The 22202-nt window shown below is 50.1% G+C and overlaps 9 protein-coding genes across 9 annotated transcripts; 2 read left to right on the forward strand and 7 right to left on the reverse strand.

The window, feature by feature from the left end:
• Positions 1-2708: 2708 nt before the first annotated feature.
• LRP88_03549 (uncharacterized protein) lies at positions 2709-2930 on the forward strand (the record flags this gene model as incomplete). Its single annotated transcript, XM_083240168.1, has 1 exon — positions 2709-2930. One exon carries the CDS (start codon positions 2709-2711, stop codon positions 2928-2930), a length of 222 nt encoding a protein of 73 aa, XP_083103458.1.
• A 1496-nt stretch (positions 2931-4426) lies between these two features.
• Positions 4427-5404, reverse strand: LRP88_03550 (class I SAM-dependent methyltransferase; the record flags this gene model as incomplete). Its single annotated transcript, XM_083240169.1, has 1 exon — positions 4427-5404. The coding sequence occupies one exon, from the start codon at positions 5402-5404 to the stop codon at positions 4427-4429; it is 978 nt and encodes a 325-aa protein (XP_083103459.1).
• A 1423-nt stretch (positions 5405-6827) lies between these two features.
• On the reverse strand, positions 6828-7496 carry LRP88_03551 (uncharacterized protein; the record flags this gene model as incomplete). Its single annotated transcript, XM_083240170.1, has 3 exons — positions 6828-7013; positions 7064-7146; positions 7202-7496. 3 exons carry the CDS (start codon positions 7494-7496, stop codon positions 6828-6830), a joined length of 564 nt encoding a protein of 187 aa, XP_083103460.1.
• Positions 7497-8553: 1057 nt separating this feature from the next.
• LRP88_03552 (uncharacterized protein) lies at positions 8554-11007 on the forward strand (the record flags this gene model as incomplete). The annotated part of the gene is made up of 4 exons (XM_083240171.1): positions 8554-8780; positions 8875-9223; positions 9776-10608; positions 10839-11007. The coding sequence occupies 4 exons, from the start codon at positions 8554-8556 to the stop codon at positions 11005-11007; spliced, it is 1578 nt and encodes a 525-aa protein (XP_083103461.1).
• Positions 11008-11530: 523 nt separating this feature from the next.
• LRP88_03553 (uncharacterized protein) lies at positions 11531-12099 on the reverse strand (the record flags this gene model as incomplete). Its single annotated transcript, XM_083240172.1, has 2 exons — positions 11531-11840; positions 11894-12099. The coding sequence occupies 2 exons, from the start codon at positions 12097-12099 to the stop codon at positions 11531-11533; spliced, it is 516 nt and encodes a 171-aa protein (XP_083103462.1).
• A 1423-nt stretch (positions 12100-13522) lies between these two features.
• LRP88_03554 (Alpha/Beta hydrolase protein) lies at positions 13523-15589 on the reverse strand (the record flags this gene model as incomplete). Its single annotated transcript, XM_083240173.1, has 1 exon — positions 13523-15589. The coding sequence occupies one exon, from the start codon at positions 15587-15589 to the stop codon at positions 13523-13525; it is 2067 nt and encodes a 688-aa protein (XP_083103463.1).
• Positions 15590-17241: 1652 nt separating this feature from the next.
• On the reverse strand, positions 17242-17677 carry LRP88_03555 (uncharacterized protein; the record flags this gene model as incomplete). The annotated part of the gene is made up of 2 exons (XM_083240174.1): positions 17242-17524; positions 17580-17677. The coding sequence occupies 2 exons, from the start codon at positions 17675-17677 to the stop codon at positions 17242-17244; spliced, it is 381 nt and encodes a 126-aa protein (XP_083103464.1).
• A 1187-nt stretch (positions 17678-18864) lies between these two features.
• Positions 18865-20269, reverse strand: LRP88_03556 (S-adenosyl-L-methionine-dependent methyltransferase; the record flags this gene model as incomplete). The annotated part of the gene is made up of 8 exons (XM_083240175.1): positions 18865-19101; positions 19211-19493; positions 19544-19633; positions 19682-19722; positions 19771-19837; positions 19885-19926; positions 19976-20118; positions 20180-20269. The coding sequence occupies 8 exons, from the start codon at positions 20267-20269 to the stop codon at positions 18865-18867; spliced, it is 993 nt and encodes a 330-aa protein (XP_083103465.1).
• A 510-nt stretch (positions 20270-20779) lies between these two features.
• Positions 20780-21964, reverse strand: LRP88_03557 (class I SAM-dependent methyltransferase; the record flags this gene model as incomplete). The annotated part of the gene is made up of 5 exons (XM_083240176.1): positions 20780-20813; positions 20866-21423; positions 21473-21546; positions 21601-21873; positions 21923-21964. 5 exons carry the CDS (start codon positions 21962-21964, stop codon positions 20780-20782), a joined length of 981 nt encoding a protein of 326 aa, XP_083103466.1.
• Positions 21965-22202: the final 238 nt, after the last annotated feature.

Below are 22202 nucleotides of genomic sequence, written 5' to 3' on the forward strand. Positions count from 1 at the left end.
GCATGAAAGACTCTCAGGTCTCCCTGTCGCGCCCCGCTGACAAATGTCGTTCAATTCTTGCATGAGGTGGCATTGGTTTCCTATCTAGGCAATAAAACCAGACCGTGGAGTAGTGGACATAGTAACTGCTTTGAGTTATCCAAAGCGATGATATAATAAAAAGATAAAAAATATAAATTTAAGTTTATTAAAAAAAGCTTTATTACAAGAAAGACCATTTGCACTCCTTCTTCAGCAGCGTGCAGGCACTTCAACCGGTGGTGAACCAAGTTATACGCTTAATGTTCCAGCGCACTGAGAGATAGAGACGATTGCGGAATCAGATTTTCTGGCCATCGCTAGAGACGTGATGTGTTTATTGCCTAAGTAGGGTCACATAGACTTGGTTACTGGTTTATTCTATCCTACAAGTCTATCCCAAGAGTGCCCCATCTGTGTCCATATGGTTTCTTTCCTCCTTACTGCTCAGCAAGGAGCTGATTTTGCAGCATCTCGAATCATCCCCATCACTGGCCTCATGTTCGCCCTCATCGCTACTCTCAGGTTCGTTCTCATAGCTGTTATTATGTCTTTGCTCAAGGAGATCAAGCGGGAGCTCCTGCTTCTGTTGATCAAAATATTCCTTGACGAGCTCGTATCGGCAATACCAGATCTTAACGGTGAAGAGGTGCGTTTTGACATCTGCTCTCAAGTGACCACGGCGTAGGATCTAATTTTGGTCAGCACTCATGATGGCGTCTATTGCAAGCCTCTCCCGCAGTAACGTTGCGCTAGAACGCATCGAGTCAGGGCAAAGGTGAATCCACCAAGACGCAAATCCCGCGGCGAAGGCGAAAGGGATACGCTTGATCACATTGTGTTATCTCTTGCTCTCACGCAGGAAGCGAGTTTCGTTCGTTCAATGAAGAGTTGTTGTCTGTCAAATGTCGTAATGCAACTTGAGGACCGTGAAACCCGCAACACAGCGGAAGAGGCTTGACACGAACTTCAGCCAGGGGTGGCTTCATTGCCATGACGTTGTTACAAATGGCTTCGAAAACCAAAAGAATCATGTATGACGCGCAGTATCACAAGACAAACGCACAGGAAAGAGCGCGACAAGGGATAGAACAATGAAGATTCCGCAACGATGAAAAGCAAAAGGAGCTATCTAGGATTCGGTTCACCGTCGTCTGCTGACTTGCCCGGAACACAGCTTGTGACTCCGCGCCTTTCCAACTCCTCGTTATATGCCCGAGTTTTGGCTCTATCCTCCTCTGTAAATTTCCTAGGAATATTCTCCGCATCGGGGTAGAACATATCCCTACGGGATATGTTACGGCCGTCGGCGGTGAGCAATCTCTCGGGCATCGGCAGACCATCGTAATATTCTCTGATCTGGGTTGGGTTGAGGCCAACTGCATCAAGAACCTTCCGTTCGTTGTCAAAAGTGCGAAGCACACCATCGTAGCCCAATGCACTTATGCCATGTCCGTCTGGATCCTTCTTCATCGATCTTTGTATGTCGCGCAGAGACATATTATCGCCCACAGGTTGTCGGTCTGCGACGGCTTGGGGCATGATCGGGTCCTAGAGTGGGTTAATTGAATGGTTAGCATACTAATAAATAAGAGAGTTCGAGGAGCACTTGCTGTCAGTTGGTCCGCCATATTGCCAGCGAGTTGATACAAGCCATAACGCCGCGGCTTAAAGATTTCGAGGAAGAATTACGTTTTTTAAATGCGGGGTATGTGATGCGTTAGCTGCTGGGGTGCAGGTGAAGCATATAGGAATAGTAGAAGTAGTCGGATTGAAGGTAGGCACCGGAGGTGCGGGCGGTGCAGTGCGTAGATAAGGGGCACCTACGTACGGACTAACTGAGCCGTTTCCGCTGGTCTGCGAGGTCTGCTGCCTGTTTGCACCTGAAGTGTGTTAGGTAAGCGGCGCACGGGGTCTCTAAGTGGCAGATCTCAGGCATGCGAGCTTTTTGAGGCCCGCATCCAATCTCGTGTTCATTCTGGAATCGTCCTCGCTTATGTACTCCGTATTGCCGGTTTTTATTCTGTGCCAACCACACTGCGTTCGCGCTCCAACAATCTTTTAGGGAGGTAATACATGAGAAGTGAGGTACCTTGTATACTTAGACCACGGCGGCGCTAAGACAGAGCTACTAACAAGGAGTGGTACAACCCGCAGGGGTATAAGAGGGCAACGACAGTACATTAGCCACAATATCTTCGCTCTCGCAATCGACAAATCAACTTTTTCTTCTCAAGGCGAGGCACGCACCCAAAAGTTCCACTATTGGTCCGTTGGTCCGCGTATCAAAAGTGCCTCAAGCATGTACGTCGAACGATCAACAACAACGCTAGAGACGATTCGGAATCGTCCCACCAAGGTGACTGTTGGAAGGCAACCATGAATCACAGGGATCGTTGCGCGGTTCCGTACGAGACGCAGCCACTCTGACCAACATGCAGTTTCTTTCACGGGGATTCAGCAGCTGACGACCTCAAATGAAGCCGGATTATCGCCGTGTATTGTGAAAGAATGCCGACGATGAGGTCCCAGATGGCAAGGTCCGAAGGGGATCACGAATTGATCACTATAAGTAGAGCAGCCTTCTCCCACCCGCTGAACGATAAGATGAGCGGAGCCTTCAAGCCAATCCTCAATACCTACACTTTCTTTGTTATCCTGCCAAAGACAACAATATCATATCGCCCAACATGCAAGCCAACCTCTTCAGAATCCTCGCTATCACTGCCGCCTTTTCGACGGTGCAGTCCGCCCCAGTAGAGACTGCTGAGGGCCAGGTCACCCAGGGGCAAGTTAACGGAACTGAGACCTACGAAACTCCCATCAACGAGGCTCAGGTCAACGAGGCTCAGGTTAACGAGGCTCATGTCAACAAGGTTGATGTCGATGATGTAGTACGTGCTCTGCTTTAGCGTTTCAAAAAAAAAAAAAAACTCATATAATGCTTTCTATCGCTTCCCCGAAGACTAATACTAAAGATCCGTCTTCTCAGGTCCCGCAGAAGAACTGCGTTAGGGAGGAAGCTCCTCATATCAGCACAAGAGAGAGGGAGGGAGATATTTTCGCGCGGTCTTGCAGGGAATATTCCTGTCACACAGACTCTCAGTGTATCAAATGGGGATGTCTTGAATGCAATCTTTACTTCACACCGTGTGGCGATTCATACACGCGATGCTATTAGTGTATGGCCGAAGGATTTATCACTATAGAGGAGGGGAAGCATAGACATAGGTATAGCATAATCTGCGGTACAACCTCGAATCTATTGAATAATTTTGCCAGAGCTGGAAATTGATGTTCGTCCATTGTTCGGATGTCACCTTGACTTTCGTGTGTTAAATTAACGAAAATGGCCGACCTAGATGCCCGGCCAGGTAACATGAGCTCAAGGCATGTTGTACATTACTTTCTTGGGACTCGTTCGCTCCAGAGAGGACCTCGTTAACACATTGTCGCGCTGACCTGCTCGGATTCCTCTCCAACCCTTGCCTAGCCTGGGCACCTGACTTATATGTGTCAAGCTTCCCGCCCCTGCATGCTAAGCCTTGTGCTGCATCTGACCCCTGCTCTGGTTAATGTAACCAACAACGAAGCATGGCACAATATGGAGTGGCCCGAGCGGGAGTCACTCTTTATGAGGAGACCTGACGATCCCCTATCTCCAGACGGCCTTGGACGACGCCCATCTTCCGCGCAACTTAGAACCCCTACCAAGAGCAGCAGCTGTGAACATCAGAGGGAAGAAGTTGTAGCACCAAAAGAAATACCTATAGAGGCTGCATCCTCGGATACACTCGCCCCTTCGTCCGTGCGATAAGACTGAACGTTTGGAGTCTGTGTCGGCTTCTGCATGTTTAGATGGGATCAGGTCAATGGCACGCACCGTAACGACCAACAAATACACATCAGTCATCGAGATTTATTATCCTTGCTCTAGGATATGCATGACTGACTGTGCTGGAACGGTCCCTGTGGACGTCGGCTGGGAATCGATGCTGTTTAGTAGGTCGAAACTCCTAACTTGTCGTAATGTGAAGAGGCAGTCTTCAGTGCTCACCGTTTTCTTGGACAAATTGGCACTATAATGTCCCTGTATAGCACGCTGCTCCTACTCCTTGGCTTCTTCTCCTGCTTTGCCACGGCCTAGAGCCCGTATGCCGCAGGCTATGGTGGTCTTGGAAAGTAATGGGTGTCTATCTTCGGGGCTATGCCTCAGCTTTACGAGCCTGCTAACTTACCGCCAGGTCTTTTTATATAGCCATATAGTAAAAATAATATAAAAGCCCAATTTAAACTATTACTACTTTGTGATCTCGTGCTAGTACCTTTGACTATAATAGGTCAGAGTGACTAAGTCATAGAAATACAAGGCACTAAACCACCCTGAGCCATTCTCCCCTCCGCCTCTTTATTCCGGCTTTCGCCCGAGCAGAATAATAAAGTCAAATATGGGATGAACTGTGCGTTGACGCGATGCCTCCCTGACAGTAGCGTTGAATAACTCGACCTCCTCTCTCGACCAACCCAAGGCCTCGGTGAATAATACGGCAGTGAAAGCAGCAACCCCTTCGTAGAAATTCTTTCCCATAAGAGTACCAATTTCCTTCAAACGTTGATCTTTCGGCCATGGGCCGATTGGCAGCTTGAACCTCTTCTCTTGAAGCTCCGTGAACCCTGTTTCCTCAGCCCAACGTCGGAAAGATGGTGCCGGATCCATAGTACGGCCGATCTTGTCGCAGGCTAGTATCAAGTTGTCCATCATCTGCACCATCGGGTTTTCAGGCGCAAGGGAGCCATCTTCGGAATAGAGAGTGTTGGCGGATTCCTGGAACTCTATCCACCCTCCAGGTTTAAGGTTGGCATATGCCTGCTTGAACAACTTGGGCCAGTCTTTGATGGAGCCAGCCATATAGCGGCAATGAATGTAATCGTACTGGACTGGCTCGACCCAATCCATCTCGACATCATCAACGACAAACTTGACATTTGGGGGAACCCAATCCGGCTGAATCGGGCTTAGATCGTTTCCCACTACTGTAGCGGAAGGATGCTCATCCCCAAACTGAATCGCCCAAATGCCAGTTCCGGTGCCGATGTCGAGGATATTAAGCCCGTCGGGTTCGATGGGGGCCAGAAAAAGGCGGTCTCCAAGTAAGCGATAGAAGACGTGATGAATCATGTCGAGGCGATCCTGCTCGGTGTCGTCATTGGGGAAACTGTACTGACCCGCTCGGTCACTATGATATCGCCGTCCGTACTTCCACTGATACTTCAACACACTACTGGTGATGGAGTTGCTTGCAGCCGAGCTGTCATCACCGAACGCAGAATCTGACTGGACGTCATCGTCCACCTGCACCTCAGGAGCTGCTTGAGCGTCTGTCATTGCTAATAATACATAATACGTCGAGTGTCGACTTTTACCTGAGTTTGTAGAAATAGGAAGAATAAAAGATAGGCAGCACAGTTTATGATGGGAGCGGTAGTAAGTCGCGCAACGTGGGATGGTGGAAGCGGGGTTGCCGCAGAAAAGTACAGCCGAGCCTGAGCCGAGGTATGAAACCCGCAGAGCTACAATCTCTCAGTTGTAGAGATGTTCCAATTCATCAGCGTCGATGACAGCCAGTCAGGATCTGCAATCACGTTTCTTTGCCAAAGTAATAAAGCGCAGAAGCCCTTCGATGCTGTGGTACGCTACTGCCAGGAAACCGTCCTCCCAACACTCGAGTCGTACAAGCCCTTGGTTAGTCCGCTGGTGTACACCATGGCTCTGCAGTACAAGCATCCTGATACCAAGACAGGCCTAGTAACTGTCGTGACTTTTAAACACAGTCGGATTAACAACAAGACCAATGGTGATATCAATTTCATTGAAGCTAAGAGTCGAAAGACTCTCATTACGATCAAGGCTGGAGAGCCCAAGTTGCTAACTGGCCCAGTTCATCATATTCTGGGCCCGGGCAAGGTTGATGAAACTGATCCGGAGAAAGAGACTGAGCAACGCCAGTGGGTTACTCATCAGGAACTGGCTGGCTCGGATATCATCTTCAGCAATGAAGCTGACATTATCTCTCTGCCTGGCGATGGATGTAGAGTGACTCTGCACACTACTAACGATCGAGTCGTGAACATTGACTATAACGAGCAGTGGAGGGTATAGTCTCTGGACAGGGAGCGAGGGATTATCTAAGAATGTTATATGTTTATCTGACAGTATTTCTTTTAGAAACATTTATAAATATATTATTATATACCCTCTCGAGAAGCTCTGCCTCATTCGATAATTCCAATCGCTCTATTAGTACTATCCCTGATTCCTATCAGGTAATTGTCCGACACAGATGATTCCATCGTGCCGTCAATCCGGTCAATTTCTCGCCTACCGACCTGAGGTGCCCTATCTTGTCGCTATCATTTCTCTGATATTAAATTGCATTCTATACAAGTGTGTTGCTTCCGTCTTTATTTGATACATTTTCCCTGACCCTCAAGCCATAGATGTGGCATAATCTCTGCTTGCCCCCCACAAAACTCAGCCGATCACGAATTGAAGCATTTCAGCCCGCTCGGCCCTCCAGCACTAGGTATCGCCCTCTCTACACAGCCCGCCTTGATCGTCAGAGGCAGATTGAACGTGATCTTGTAGGTGGCCGTCCAAGACTCGTCTGCGATCTCTTTATTGATTTGCTCCAAATTCCAACCTGTGATGGCGCCACAGCCCTTCTCCTCTTTCTTGAGTTTCTCGCCATTATCCGTCACCCAGTTGTTGGTGAAAATAGTTACTTGGAGGAGGAAGCGGAAGTGAAAGGCTAGACAGTCGGCTCTTGGCGTGACGGGGCCTTGTGATCAAACTGGATGGCCGCATGGACGATGCGTGCATACCACGCCGTCTTTGTCGGTGGTCTAGAGAGTGTTAGTCCCTGATGAGCTAGAAAAGGGAACCAGAAACTGACAATCGTCGGGGGATCATTGCAATGAGATGGCATGCTGGCCCACTAGCTTCCGTGTTAGATTCTGATGCCTGAGTATTAGATGGGGGACTTACACCATCACTTTGCGCAACAACCCTAAACACCTGGGGACCCAGAGGCGGGTTTGATGTGAAGAATAACTCTACGTATGTGCCATCTGATCCGTACGTTAGCTTGCTCTGCCCCGTGAGTGGACGAGAGTCTTGGCATACCTGTGTCTCTCGGCGTCTCCCATTTAATGCTCATGTCTTTCCCTCCATCACCACTAGCAAGCGTCGTCCTCTCATCCGAGGTTCCCACTCGCCAAGAACGGATATTTCCCCTCACGTCGATTGGGATGCCAAAGAACTGGATGGTGGGGAGAGACACCTCCCACTTCATTCCCGGACGGTCTGCCTCGGGAATAAAGACCCTTATCGAGTCTGCATTTGCGGGAGCTGAAGCTACAGCCGTCATTGTGTATGTCTGATAGCCTTGGACGCACTCTGGAGTTTCTGTTGTGGTCATTGTGATGGCTGGTGCTGGGACGCGAGTGGGTAGGGTTGTGCTGGAAGTAGTGGATATGAGGGTTGAGAAGGACGTTGATGTGGGCGGTTGAAGGGTCAATACTGTGCTAGATTCCACTGTTGATGTCCCAGGCTACGTCAAAGGCCAGATCATGTACGCTGATCAAGTGCAGAAACTCGTTGACCTGCTGCCTGACATCATCCCTGGGCTTCGAGGCCATATCGAGGTGAATCATTGTCAAGCTCTTGACGGCATGACAAACGAGGATGGTGAAGATGTCAATCCGGATCAAGCAAGACTCCTCGACACAACTGCCAGGGGCCGTATTCTACTGCAATATTATCCTCGGGACAACGGAGTCAGAACAGTTCGTCTTTTTTTCGAATGAAAATTGATCTTTAATCGACAATTGGGTGCAGCCGCTGGGCCAAACTAGAAGGAGTTGGTCTTGGCGACATGTCATGTATTAGTTAGTTTGGACAGAGGTGAAGCATTCCATAGCATTCAATCCTAGGTCTCTTTTTGCTGTTTCCTAAGAGATACAGAAACCGACATGTTGATCTCACCGTCCCCCAGCTGGAACCCGCGGGTGTGCAGTTTGACCCTCAGGCATGCATTTTCAGGGTGTATTAAACTAGCGAGGCGCGCCTCTATACCACCCATCTCCCTCCTCACAAGGCTGTCCTCTGATGCACTACGCTTTCATTTCTATCACCATCTTCAATCACCCTTAAAAAATGGAGATGCAGACAGACAATCCCAGCCTGCCCTATACGGACCCAACAGCAGCTCCAAGTGCTGGCATCTCCCCAGAGTCTCTCGCTTTAAGCGGAGCCTCAGATGCAGGTGATGTGTCGCGCGTCCGGGCCATTCTCTCCTCTCTCCCCGATGGGACCGCCCTTGCTGTTCCCCCAGCTCAGTTTCAAGCCGTGCTCGGTTTCGATCTGCAAGAAACGACCTGAAGGATGCAAGCAAAGCCGGAGATGTTGAGCGTGTCCGTGGGGTGGTCCAGGCATGGAGGGCGGATCCGTCTTTGGAGAACCCGACAAACGAAGACATGGATATGCCGCTGATATTGGCGGCTCAGAACGCCAAGAGCGAAGTCGTTCGGTTCTTTCTCGACGAGGCGGTACCGGTTAGTCCAACGGCGACCAAGCTCGCCGCTAGAGAAGTGGATGGAGCTGTCGAGGTTTTCCAGGCGTTCCTCGATCACGGCTGGGACATCAACTCGTTTGACCGTATTCCAGCCTTGCAGTATGGCTCTCCTGCTCCTCACCAGTGCATGTAGGTAGGCTGACATAGCTTTCAGTTCGGCTACAAAATCTCTCCCCTTGACAAAGTGGTTCCTGGAGCATGGGGCAGATCCTAACCTCATTAGCAAGGACGGTCATACGCCTCTGGACTTCGTCGCCGCCCACGCAACGCCCGACACGCCCTCCGTTATCGACCTTCTCCTCTCTTCGGGTGCCCTTGCAGCACACAGCAATGCGCTGCACAACGCGCTCATCACCATCCACGCTGACATGAACTGCATTGCCATGATGATGCTGCTCTTGGACAAGGGGTTTGACGTCAACTCGTTGTCCTTTACGAACCGGCCCGAATTCCAGAGCCGGAATCCGAGCACGGCGCTTCACTGGGCCGTCAGGAAACACAGCGCCAGGAGAGGCAGGAAGAACATGTTGGCCAGGGTGAGGTGGTTGCTGGACCACGGGGCGGATGTGGAGGTGAGAAACTCGAAGGGCAAGACTCCGGTCGAGGAGGCGAGTGATGAGGCTCTGATTGAGCTTTTGCGTGGCAGGAAGGATTTTATCTTGTAGACTGTTAAAATTATTCACGTTGCTATAGATGCTGACCAATGTTGTTGCAACTATGATAGCCCAGCTATGATTAAACTCGAACATAGGATGTTAGGAATGTTAGAAAGACACCTAGGAGGGGAACGGCATAAGGTCAATTCAATAAGGCCACTTCGTTAGCATTGGGATAGGATGCTATGATGTGTTGATATTGTGCTTTTTGACACAGTTGAAGCCTGACCCTTGATGGGATAGCTGAATCAGAAGATAGTAAATGCAGCAGCGTCCATGACAAAAGAAAGACTAAGCCCCACCCCCCAGAAACCGCGCACCCCCAGAAACCGCGCACCTTTTTCCCCACCAACACGTCAATCTTCAATTATCTTCAGACCGTGATTTCTCGCGCAATAATGAAGCTATCACGATAATTTTTATATTTTTGGAATCCTCATGGCAAAATACACTGAAATCGATGTTCAGAACGCTCTCCAGGAAGTCAGCGAAGGCGTGGCCGTGCGGACTGCTGCCGGGCGACATGGCATACCAGAGTCAACCCTCCATGGCCGCATTTCTGGCTCTCAAAGTCGCACCATAAGTCATGAACACTTCCAGAAGCTCTCAGCGGAGCAGGAAAAGCACCTCACTGCTTGGATCATAGCCCAAGACGACCTGGGCTTCGCTCCGAGTCACGCCCAAGTCATCGACTTCGCGGGCCGCATCGCCAGACTCAACGGCAATGAAGAACCTATTGGGATTCACTGGATGGAGGGTTTCCTGCGCCGTAACGAAGGTGTAAGGACTCTACGAGGTCAGAGGCTTGACTCAGCTCGATTTAACGGAGCAACGATTGAGAATATTCAGGGTTTCTTTCCTCATCTCGCCGTACCGGTTGTCAAGGAGATAAAGCCAGAAAACCGCCACAACATGGATGAGATGGGAATCATGGAGGGTCTTGGTTATAATAACCTTGTACTAGGAAGGGCAGAGAAGAATCGTACGATCGTTCAGAACCCCGGCTCAACGGATTGGACTACAATCATTGAGTGTATCTCGGCCGTAGGGAAAGCCCTGACACCCCTGGTTATCTACAAAGGAAAGACAGTTCAACAGTCTTGGTTTCCGGAAGACCCTCATTTCCTTGACTTCCTGAAGGATTGGGACTTCACCTGTAGCGAAAAGGGCTGGACTAATAACCATATCGCGACTCTGTGGCTTAAGAAGATCTTTATCCCCCAGACGAAGCCGGCGAAGGAAGGAGACAAGAGACTGCTCATTATTGACGGCCACGGCAGTCATATTACTGGCGAGTTTATGTTTGAGTGCTACTGGAATGATATACATATCCTATACCTTATCCCGCATTCTTCCCATGTTCTTCAGCCCCTTGACCTTGCTGTCTTTGGTCCCCTGAAGCAGCGATATCGTCGTCTTATATCCTCGCTTTCCTCGATCCAAGCACACACCCCCATCGGCAAATGCACCTTTCTACGATGTTATTATAAGGCAAGGAAAGAGGGAATCACGTCTAATAACATCCTTGCAGGTTGGAAGGCTTCTGGACTTTGGCCGGTATCAATCGCGAAGCCCCTGATGAACCCCATGACAACATCATTGCCGAAGACCCCAAAAACACCGCAAAAGAGGGCCCGTTCGCCATCCCCTTGTCTTTTCAAGACCCCTATATCATCACGAGAGCTTCGGGCTTCACTTGAACGCATCCCTTCGGCGTCAAAGATGGATGGTACAATGAGGCTTCTTTTTGGGAAACTTGCTAAGGATATGGACCGCAAAAACGTCGCATTGGCGAGTCAGGAATAGGAATTAATACTCTTTAGGCATGAAAGGGAGGAAATGAAGCCCAAGAGAAGAAAGAAGATTCCCTTTGATCACAATGAACGCTTCGCAAAGGTTCCTGACATTGATAAGGCCCGTAAGGAGATGCTGAAGCTTCTGAAGCCGAGGGAGACCTCAGAAAAAGTTAGGAAGTGGAAAAAGGCAGACCTATATCACGAGTGGCAATTGGAGATTATAGGGATGCCAGAATTGATATTCTCATGATGTTGTGGTGTGGTTTAAATTGATGTTATACATGAAGCTTCAAATGAGCGATGTTCATGATGATGCGCGGTTTCTGGGGGGTGGGGCTTAGTGGTATACCCCACCGAACAGCATCCATATTCCATGTTGCCTAGCACAAATCTCCACCACATTTCCCCTCACTTCTGAATATCTGAATCAAGCGGGAATGATGCATCGTCGAGACTTGTTCAAGGTCCCAACATCACCGCAACGAGTGTCACTTGGGACGTCGAGATACTGAGCCGCGTACTTGATCCAAGTGTTGTCCCAGTGGCCAGAGATAGTAGTGTGGCAAGCGTTCCCACCGTGGATGTCGACGGTGTAAGGAAGAGGACTGGTGAAGGTGGTCCAGTTGTCATTTCCACAGTCTAGCCTGCCCTCGGTTTTCCAGGTCTCACCCCTGATGGTGACAGTTCCTTTGGAGCCACCAACAGAGTTGTCTCCAAAGACGACACTAAAGTAGCCGCTGCGTTGAGAATTGTTAGCCAATTTCCGAAGCCCAAAGAGTGGTCATCTTACCAAGCGATATCGCCGTGTCCGTCGTTCCAGACGCAGTCCCGCTTCTCGTTCGGGTTGGAATAGGTGGTGGTGAGGTCAAGAGCATCATGGACCTCGTGCGACTTGTCCAGGCTGGGCTTGGGTTGGTTTCCTTCACGCGATTGCAGTGGAATGGCAGAAGCACCTAGGACCAGGATAGTAGCAAAGAGAGTCTTTGAGGAAACCATTTTGATGGATTGAGGTGGGAAGTGATCGTTGCGTTGAGTTTGTAGAAGAAGAGTGTAGTGTTGTCAAGTTGTGAGTGATGGTGATAATGAGAGTCGGTCTTCTCGAGGGAGGAAGCCCTCTTTATAGTTAATGGATAAGTTCCCTTCCATCGAGATCATCCAGCAAGTTCGTAGAGGCTCGAATATCAAGGCTTCGACACTCACATGACACACAGACAGGCCTATCAACAGGAGGAGCTGGGCTGAGCTATGCTTGTTTCACCGGTGATCCCTCATGAAGGAATGAAAGAGGCGAAGCAGGTGGTACAAAGAATCCTTACGGTTAATTTGCAGCCACTCGTCAGATCCTACAACGGAAACTCAATGCCGAAAAAGAAGGGAAATCGATCTCACAGTCTATAGTACAGAAGAGCACTATTCATAAGCTTATCGTTACTCTGCTAGTCAAGCGTCACGGCTCACGATAGATCGAGATCTCTTGCTCCATCTGTCTAAGAATGAAGAGTGCACATGATTAGACGCCATTTTACTCGGCTGAGAAGAAAGCGGCAGCGCTATGAATCGTGAAACGGCAACATAGCATGACATGCAAGCCAGCGGGCATTCGTACAGCGTATTGCAATGTGTTTTGTCTTTATTGATGCAGCTGGCTATACGCAACACGCCGCCCCCTCATAGGAAGCTCCGTCTGTAATCGGCTCATACACTGTATTCCACAGTTGAGCCTAACAGCCAACGGCGATGAACTTGCTTGAGGCTAAATCCTTCTGGTGACCTTGAGAAGAGACTGGTATTGCACTGCATAAACTCTTGCAGCGATCTCTACGATTAATGTCCCGGCATGATTTCCTATTCGATTTCCCCGCGTCCATTTCAGCTCCCGCTTTGGGGGCCGTTTCATATTGAATCCCTCACGAGCATAGCCCTCGTGGCCAACAACACCCATTGGAAGAATTTATTTAGTTGCATAGCTTCGCCATGTGTTACCAGTAGAGCCCTATTCAATCAAGAAATCTCGGTCCCGAGGTGATTGATCGGTCCCGATCCAGATCTAAGGGACCGAGCATCTATAGTTGTCTCCTCACCGGCTTCGGTGATGGGTGTCAAGTCGAACTCAAACCTCGTAAATGCATGCACTGCCGTGTTAGTTATCTCCTGGTGATATGTTTCTGACAAGGCATAAGGAAGGACCTCGGCTACATTACAGCCACCACTGGTGAGGTTCAGGCAAATTTGGCATGCATTTCACTTCGCCCGAGACTCGAGTTATTGCATGGGAACAAGCTCGAACTGTTTGAGTCGTTTCCAACTAAATAGTTTTGCGATGAAGGCCTTGCTAAAAGGAATCCCATGTTGTATAATGCTGGATGAGGCGACTCACCCACATGTTGAGGGCTTCTAATACTTCATGCCATACTGCCTTCTAGACTTGGAGCTTCTCATCAATCATGGTAGCCAACTGCTCCTCCGCTCCTGATCCAATATAAGTATCGCACCACCTCCCTACCCTTTCAAACATATCCAGCCAAAATCTCCGCGCCTTGATACCGTGCCCCTCGTCAGGGTACGCCACAAACTCGCAGGGCAACCCGTGAGTCCTCAAGGCGCGACGGAATCCCTCGGCCTGGGTAAACGGGCAACGGACGTCCTTGTCTCCATGCAAGATCAGCATAGGCGGGATCACGGGCTCTCCGCGCTCGCGAGACTGCTTCACCGCGCCGGCCACCTCCCATAGCGCGCTACCTTGGCGGTTCCTCGTGTCGTGACGGTCGAGCGTCCAGATGGAATCTCCGCCGGCTAGTTCCCTCTCATAGGTTGAGCCGAGATCTGACGTGATGGCAAGACTCTCAATATCGCAGACACCTGCTCCTGCAATGGTGGCGTTGAAGCGCCAACCGAGGCCGTGCAGGCCGTTTCGCACGCTGCACAGGTACGTGATTAGGCCGCCCTGGCTCCATCCGCCTACTATGAGCTTCTTGGGGTCCGCGAAGCCCTTCCTGATGGAATTGTCCGTGATGGATATGACGTCGGCGTAGTCGTATTTTCCCTGGCCGCCCATGCTGTACGAAGCGAACTTCTCTCCACGGCCTGTAGAGCCGCGATACTGCGGAAGAAGCACCCCGTAGCCCTTGGAGAGGATGTATGGGGCCCATTGGTAGCAGGTCGAGTCGAAGCATTTGCAGTCGCGGGACGTTGGTCCTCCGTGGATTATGACAAACGTCGGTAACGGCTCAACAGGCGTGCCATTTTCAGTCGCTTTGGAAGTCGGCGTCAGATATAGAGCGTCCAGTTCAACCTCTCCGTCTGCGGATGGACAGGTGAGTTCGCTACAGGAGCCAAATGATCGACTCTCGAGAGGCTTTCCATGATGGGAAAGCTTGATGTCCTCCTTCCCCTCCTCGACGATGAACACTTCATAAGGCGTATCGACGTCTGACAAGCCGGCAGCGAGGATGGGAGTGCCGGAATCTGGATTGACAAATACATCCCATGCCCAAATCTCCGTGTCCTTTTGGAAGAGGTCCTTCCCACCCAGCTCGCTGATGACATTGCTGAACCTGACGGCGCGATTCACCAGGAGTTTTCCGCCGGCCACAGCAAGCCCTGCCGCATGGTCATGCTCACCGCACGCTATCTTGACATGCCTGGGCTCAGCTGCTGCGGGATCAACAGTGTAAACAGCCGGGCCTCCTGTGTCCCTGTTGTCAGGTGTTCCGGTGGTGAAGTAGATAGAGCCGTCAGGCGCCCAGGTTAGGTAGTTCAGCTCATTCGGCACCTTGCACAGATCCCTAACAGCACCGGTTTCCACGCTGACGGTGGAGATGGTTGTGCCCGTCAGCAAGGCCTCCTCGATGTTAGGGTTCGCGATGCTGAAAAAGGCCACCTTCTTTCCGTCAGGACTCCAGGCAAGTTCAGCGATATGCCGGTCGCCTTCGACAAGCGTCTTGGTCTCTTTTGATGCCACATTGACAAGCCGCAGGCGGGCATGCTCCCACTTTTCTCCCCAGACATCTGGATCAGACTCCTCCTTTTCCTCCTTCTCCTTGAGCTCTTCAGTCTTTTCATCGGGAGAAAGGTAGGCGATCGTCTCCCCATTTGGAGAAAAGGCAAATGACTCAATGTCCTGGGTATTGTCGGCTGGCGTGATGGCAACAGCGTCCCCGCCATCCAAACGCAGCATGTAAATCGCCGAGCTCTCGCCCGGTTTCTCACGGTCGGAAACGAATGCTACCTGATTTCCACTGGGATGCCAGGCCGGGTCGCCTTCTTGGGACTTGCCCGAGGTCAGTTGGCGGGAAGAGCCTGGCTCTGTGGTCGAGGCCAGCCATAGCGTTGACACACTATTCTTGCCTTTGCGGCCACTGGGTGCTGTCTTGTAAAGAACCTTTTGGCCGTCGGGGGAGAATTTGATGTGGAAGGGGATCTCGAGATCGCAGATGGCCTCAGCCAGTTGTTTGTCAAACGCCGAGGCGTCTCCGGATGGTGTCATTGTTCGTATGTGGGTATGGTTGAGTGTAAGGAATGGTTGTCATAGGGGACCCTTGTGAACTAAATAATCCAAGTCTGATATGGTACAACAGCCATGAGTCATTATGAGTGTATGGGCATCAGATTATCTGACGCGTATTGCTTGCGCATCTTCCATGCAGTGCTGACCTGATGGTCAGTTGCCTGGCGTAACAGCTTGACTCATTGTCCAAGTTTCTCTGTCTTGTCCCATGTTTGAATCCCATCGAGAACACCCGACTGCTGCGAAACGCGTCTCTTACCCCACCTCGAGACTACGTCAGCGCAGCTTGGAACCCGAAACGAACCAATCTGGCTTGCAGATGCAGTGCAGAATGCATCCTAAAACGATCTGGCTTGGATTTCGCCTTTACAAGGGTGCCTGTCCCACTTGTTGCCTAAAACTTGCATACAATAGTTGGTTACCAAGTCGCTCTACCCTGCAACGATATAGTCTCCGTTTTTTGGGAATGCCAAGATATTGGTTCTGCCGTTATAGCCATGATAATGGTAAAGCTGCTTGCCCAATCTAGTCGTTAACTATCATAGGGCCCGAAGGGAACACTCTCTCTTCAAGTCGGGTGTGGCTCTTGTGTATTGCATCAGAGCGCCTTCTGTACAGCAAATAGCAGAGATCAACATTTCCAGCTTAATAGACACTCTCAACTCATGCTCGTCCGTCATATAGGCCTTGGTCGAGAGGTGTCCCCAAGGGCAGGCGTATCAGGACTGAGAACCTTGTCAGTTCTGTCCTTGGCAAGGACGGCAATCAACCTATGATCCAGTCAGTGGACGAGCAGGCGTCGATATTCAACTCTCTGTTCCCAGTTTCAGAAGATACTGGTCTTCTGTTCACGGTTGTCGGTGCCTTTTCCTAGGGGTTTAGTCAACCTTCTGCTGCTGGGTGAGGGTGAATGCCTACCTTGACAATACATAGACGGGAACTTTATGGCACACAATACCTTGATTATGAAGGGGAGGCTGAGTCTTTAAGGGGGGCACCCTAACGGTGACCGTTGTCCCCTAGAATCCATATTACCGTCTATTGCTTGGGCACTGTATCGCTGCTGAAAAGACGGCCTATCTAAAATCCAGTGGCGCGTGTCGTTGAGAGTCTTCTGAGGACACTCATAACTTGCTCTCTGGGTAGTAGTTAAAGGTTCACTCCAAGATCGTGACCTAATGTGGGCTCGGTCTCCTGGCTCAGTTATCCCATTGAGGGCCGGGCTTTGACTATAACAAAGAACATATTATTAACATATCATAGCATCATATCTTAGTGCTAATATGGTAGTTTTTCTTTTAGTCTTTCTGCTCCGTATAATAAAAGACTCATACCTTGCTGCATTCTGAAAGGTTATTCTACCTCTGAAAGGGTATTTAACTGCTCTAACTCCATACGAGAAACGCATAGAGATGGTCATTGCTTATATCCTCTAATGCCCTGTCACTATAGTCACCCACGGACAGTTCCTCACCAATACTGAACAATGACACTTTCATTCTAACAGGATTCCTTTTTCCTTTGTATTTACAATGCCTCTAGTTTCTTGGCCCTTAAGAAACGAGTTTCTTCCAACTCCCAACATGTTCTATCCTATGCCTATACGGTCTTTTCCTTTCACATCCCAGCCTCTACACGTATTGGCAAGAGTTGATTCCGTTGGTGTTGGCTCCAATAAGAGGGTTGCAAAGGCACCTGATGCGCTTGCCAGCCACCGTGTTATCGAGGTCCAAGCAAGGAGAAGTGTCTCCAGACACCTGGCCTAGGAACTCGCCCTCGCAGCGCCCTCCATCTCCCGTCTTGCCGTCAAAGAGATACCATGAGGTGCCGGCCTGGTAAACAGAGTGTGTGGTGTCGTCCATTGTAACCATGTGCAGGTCAAAGGCGTGGTGTCCATAGTTCAGATCACCCGAGCTATCAAATGTGTTAATTTCTTCTTCTATTCAACAGCATTTGGGATTTATCTTACCAGTCGTTGGACTTGTATTCATTGGCCTTGGGGAGAGCGGCTGAGACCAAGCCGACGCTGGTGGCGACGGCGAGAACAAAGCTGTTGGTAAAGTGCATGGTGGGTAGAATGCCCCGACTATTGATGTAGTAGGTAAATTGTCTGTGAAAGCGAGGTTGATGAGTGTCGAAGTTGCTGTGTTTGATGAAGATCGAATTGATGGGCAAGGCGTGAGACTTATATAGCTGGTTTGAGGGTATCACAAGGTATCAATGCCTTCTCCAAGCTCCAAGCATCATGATCATCTCCAAGGTCCATCACTTCAGCCCCATGGGTGGGTAAATCGCCAGGGGATTTCCAAGGCAATGCCTGAAAAATGACGTTCCTCAAGATCAGCACTATGCGAAAACTGGTCATGGCCAATCAATTACAAACAGTTTCGGACCCCAATTCCAGGTGCAACGTATCAGACGAAGCCAAGTCAGCCCTATCCGAGTGCTATAATTAAAACATAGAGTCCGAGTAGGAGTGGAGTTGTAAAAGTCCGAGGAGGATTGTCCGAGCGAGGCGCAGCCAAGTGGTCAAAGCCACATTGGATTGATGGGCAGGACATGCACCGCCCAAAGTATGTCTCTAGTGAAACAATAAGATGGAGAAAAGCTTGAATATAAGCTATTATTATCTGACATGATAGGTAAAGCTGAACTGGTTAATGGTAGGAGATGCGACACGCTGCTCATTGAGTAAGATACCCTGGCCAGCTCCAGTGGAGCATTCCGTCACGGTTCCAATAGATCGACAAGGCGATCATAGCCCTACAAGCTTGGAAACAAGTCTCGGAAGTCGGCCCCAATCCTGTCAGCCCACGAGATCCGCTTAACACGGCCCGTGAGTAGGCATGTATGTCGATGAGATCCTTATGCACAGCTGACCTTGCATGACATCCTACCGTGGGCCGTATGATCAACTTGGCCAATGCTACCACTCCGAGCCAGACCGACGGAGACGGAGGTCCGAAGCCTCTGTACGACATGGAAGTATCCCGTCGAGATGCATGACGGCATTCCTCCCCTCGGATCCTTAATACCCGCCGAAACTACCGGACAAAGGTCTTTTGGGCAACTTGGGTATGACAGGAGGGCCAAAATTGGACCAAACTCTAACATTCTGGTTTAAAATTAACAGACTCCTAGTTGCAACGTCTCTTAAACATAGAAAGGTTAGCAGCTATGCTTATTCTTCTCACCCGTCTCGCCATCTGATACGCTCAACCCGTCTTCCTCACCCATGCATGCACGTCCGTCACCTACTCTTTCGACTTCTGGGCCCAAACAACCTTTTGGAGGTAATATGGATGCATCTTGCCAGAATGAAGCTCCCGGCGGAGCAACCTGATGTAAACCTCAATCTCATCCTTGGACCACCCCTCCACCGTGTTCGCCATGAATAGCACGTAGCCCTCAATGTCCTGCTCGAGAGTAGCCTGGGCGTATCTTCCAATCTCCTTTTGCTTGGGATCGTGGGGCCATCCTCCGATGGGGACCTATTTCATCAGCTATAGTTAGGCTCCTCGTTGGATCGGGGAGACCTGCCTTGAAGTTACGCTCCTCAATATTGACAAATCCTGCCTCTTTCATTGCCTTCCTCTGAACCTCATCCTCAACAATCGTAAAAGACCGGCCTATCTTCTTGCCGCCCTCAACAAAGAACTTGCCCCACTGGTGCATAGCACTCTTCTCATGAATGCTCCCATCATCACAGTCCATCCTCGAAAGAGCTTCATGACTTTCGATATAACCACCCGGCTTAAGACACTTGTAAGCTTCTTTAAACAACTGCGGCCAGTCGACGATGCTGCCGACAAGCCAACGCATGTGGATATAATCTAGAGAGTTGGGAGCAAAGGTCCACTCTTGGGTGCAGTCATCAATCTCACTACGTCATGTGAGCTTCGCATTGGCAAGAGAATATTGTGCAGGACCTACAATCGCAGGTTTAGCGGGACCCAGCTGGGTTGAATGGGCGAGACATCTGTGCCAATAACTTCGGTCTTGGAAAAGGCTTCCGCAAAGTCGCTGTGATGATTAGCATTGTATTAGCATGTGTCTCAGCTGCTTTCGTACATTGCCCAGATTCCAGTGCCTGTTCCGACATCGATTGCTTTCTGTAGCAAAATTAGTGGTGATTAATCTCTATTACCTCGTCAACCAACCTGAATATCCTTGGAGATAGGTGCAAGATAGAGAGCACCATCGAGAACAAGTGTCAGGACATGATGGCTACATCAAGTCAGCCGCTACTCGTAGCATGTTTTCAGCGCTCTCACTTGATATCCATAGACTCATTCTGCTGCTCATCGTTTGTGCCCCTAGTTCATATCAGTCACCGCTTCAAGATACAGTCAAGCATCCACCAACCAGTACTGGGCATTGCCTATGTCCCTGTGATAAGTGCGGCCACTAATATTTCTATACTGAAGAATGCTCGACGTAATAGAGGCTGTGGACTCGGCAACGTCCTCCCCAAGAGCAGAATCAGCATCGTTATCAGCGCCTAGCTCCTAACATATATGTTGGTAAACCGCGCGATTTCGCAGGAACAGTCATCTTATAACAACCAACCTCAGCTACCTGCGCCCAATGCTCGGGGGGCAGGAGAGTAGACGCGTCAGCAGCCGGCACGGCGTTGTCAGTGGCCTTGCTATCAGACATATCGGCAACGTATTTGACTTCTCGGCAAAGATGGGGGTGGTGGAGGTTGAGGAGTCGAGGTTCCGCGGAAGCCATTCCATGTATCATCTTTTAACCGGGTTATCCAGCGGGGCCGGCTTCTTGTCAAGGCCCGGATAGCTTCGGGGTTGATGCCCCAAAGTAGCAAGATGGGTCGTTGAAGACGTTGTCAGTCCTATCGAATCCCTGTATAGTTTGCAGAGTATGAAAGCCTCGGTTCCAAGCAGCGGGATACCCCTGTACACACGTGTGAGCGAGAAACCGTTGGGTTGGGTCTCGTGATGAGGACCTCTCTGTCAGTACACTCACAGCATCATGATGGCATCGGATAAGTGTCGGGCTTGGAGATCTTGTATAGTTTCTTGACAATTTGTGCTAATACTTTCATTCGAACATATTGCTAGTCATAAACCTTCATAAGGACTTCAGCCCCGGCAGCTTTCAAACGCTACAGAAATCACCTAACTCTTGCGCTATTTCAAGCTGATCCCTTCATTCCTTAGGCTTCTTTCCGGTAGCAAAAGAACTAGAAAATATTAGCATCAGACTCAATCAACCCCTCAGCGTGTTGTACTTACCAGTAAGTGTATAGATGAATCTTGTTAGACTTGAGCTCCTCCCGGACCTTGGCAAAAAGCACCTGTGCCTCTTCATTCGACCATCCACCAGCTCTCGTAAACAGAGCAAGCGAATAAGCCTCGAGTGCCATTTCGACAAATTGCACACGGAACCATCGTCCAATCTCCTTGAGCTCGGGATCCTTTGTCCACGTCCCCACGGGCACAACCTTTTGCGTAAACTCGACATCCTCAAACCCAGCCTCTTTGAGCATGCCAGGGATCTCGGGAGCAATATCAAACTTGAGGGGGGCGCTGAGACGGCGGAACTCGGTCAGCCACTTGTGCGTCGCAGAGTCCTCCTTGAGGGAGTCATCGTCACAGAAGAAATTAGCTCTGCCCTCGGTGATTTCGATGTTGCCGCCGGGCTTGCAGCGTTCGTATGCTTGAGAGAGGAACGAGGGCCAGTCTTGGATTGCGCCAGCAAGGGTGCGGGCGTGGATAAAGTCAAACTTGTCCTTGGGATATGTCCATTCTTGGGTTGCATCGTCAACCTCGAATTTGACGTTGGGAGGAACCCTGAGATCTGGTTAGCATGTAGTTGGACGGTGAGAATGCGTGGGAGTACCATTGGGGTTGAATAGGGCTCAGGTCAGTCCCAATGACTTCTGCAGAGGGATACTGGTCGCCAATCTCCATGGCCTATAGGCAAGTTAGCATATCTCACACCTCATAGATTCAACAATGCTTGCTCACCCATAGTCCAGTCCCCGTGCCAACATCCAAGATGCTTTGGGGATTCTCAAGCTTCGTCTTGCAAATCTCACCCTTCAAGGCGAGAGTAAAGATGTGATGAATAATGTCAAGACGCTCCTGTTCAGTCTCATCATTGGGCAGCAGGTACTGGCCAGCCCGATACGCATGATAGCGACGGCCATTCTCATACTGGTAGTTAAAGATGGATGATGTCGCGCTGGTCGTCTCGGATACGTCACTCGCGTACTCGGAGTAGACGCTCTCGCTATCGGTCTGTTGAAGAATTAGCATCTTTATGTCCCCACTGGCAGGGTCAATTTACCTCTGCCTCTGGGGCACGGGGTGCCTGTTCGTCTTGGCACATGTTGGCTGGGGTTTCTTTGTCGTGAAGCTCGTGGGGACAGCCGATCCTGCCTGGAAATGGATGGCCTCAGTGGGTCAATCCGGCGTGTCGGGAGAGGGTTCAACAGGTAAAGGGCCTGTGTGTCGTTCAGAAGGTGTGCCAATAGATCAACGATCGCTGCTCGGCGAGTCTCTGGTAAGCTGTGAAACAGTAGTAGACGCTGTGCGCGTATGACTCCGCTCGTTGGTGATGAGCGGGA

Source organism: Fusarium phalaenopsidis, assembly GCF_050370095.1.
Source record: "Fusarium phalaenopsidis strain FUZ10S chromosome Unknown contig_32288, whole genome shotgun sequence".
Classification (NCBI taxonomy): domain Eukaryota; kingdom Fungi; phylum Ascomycota; class Sordariomycetes; order Hypocreales; family Nectriaceae; genus Fusarium; species Fusarium phalaenopsidis.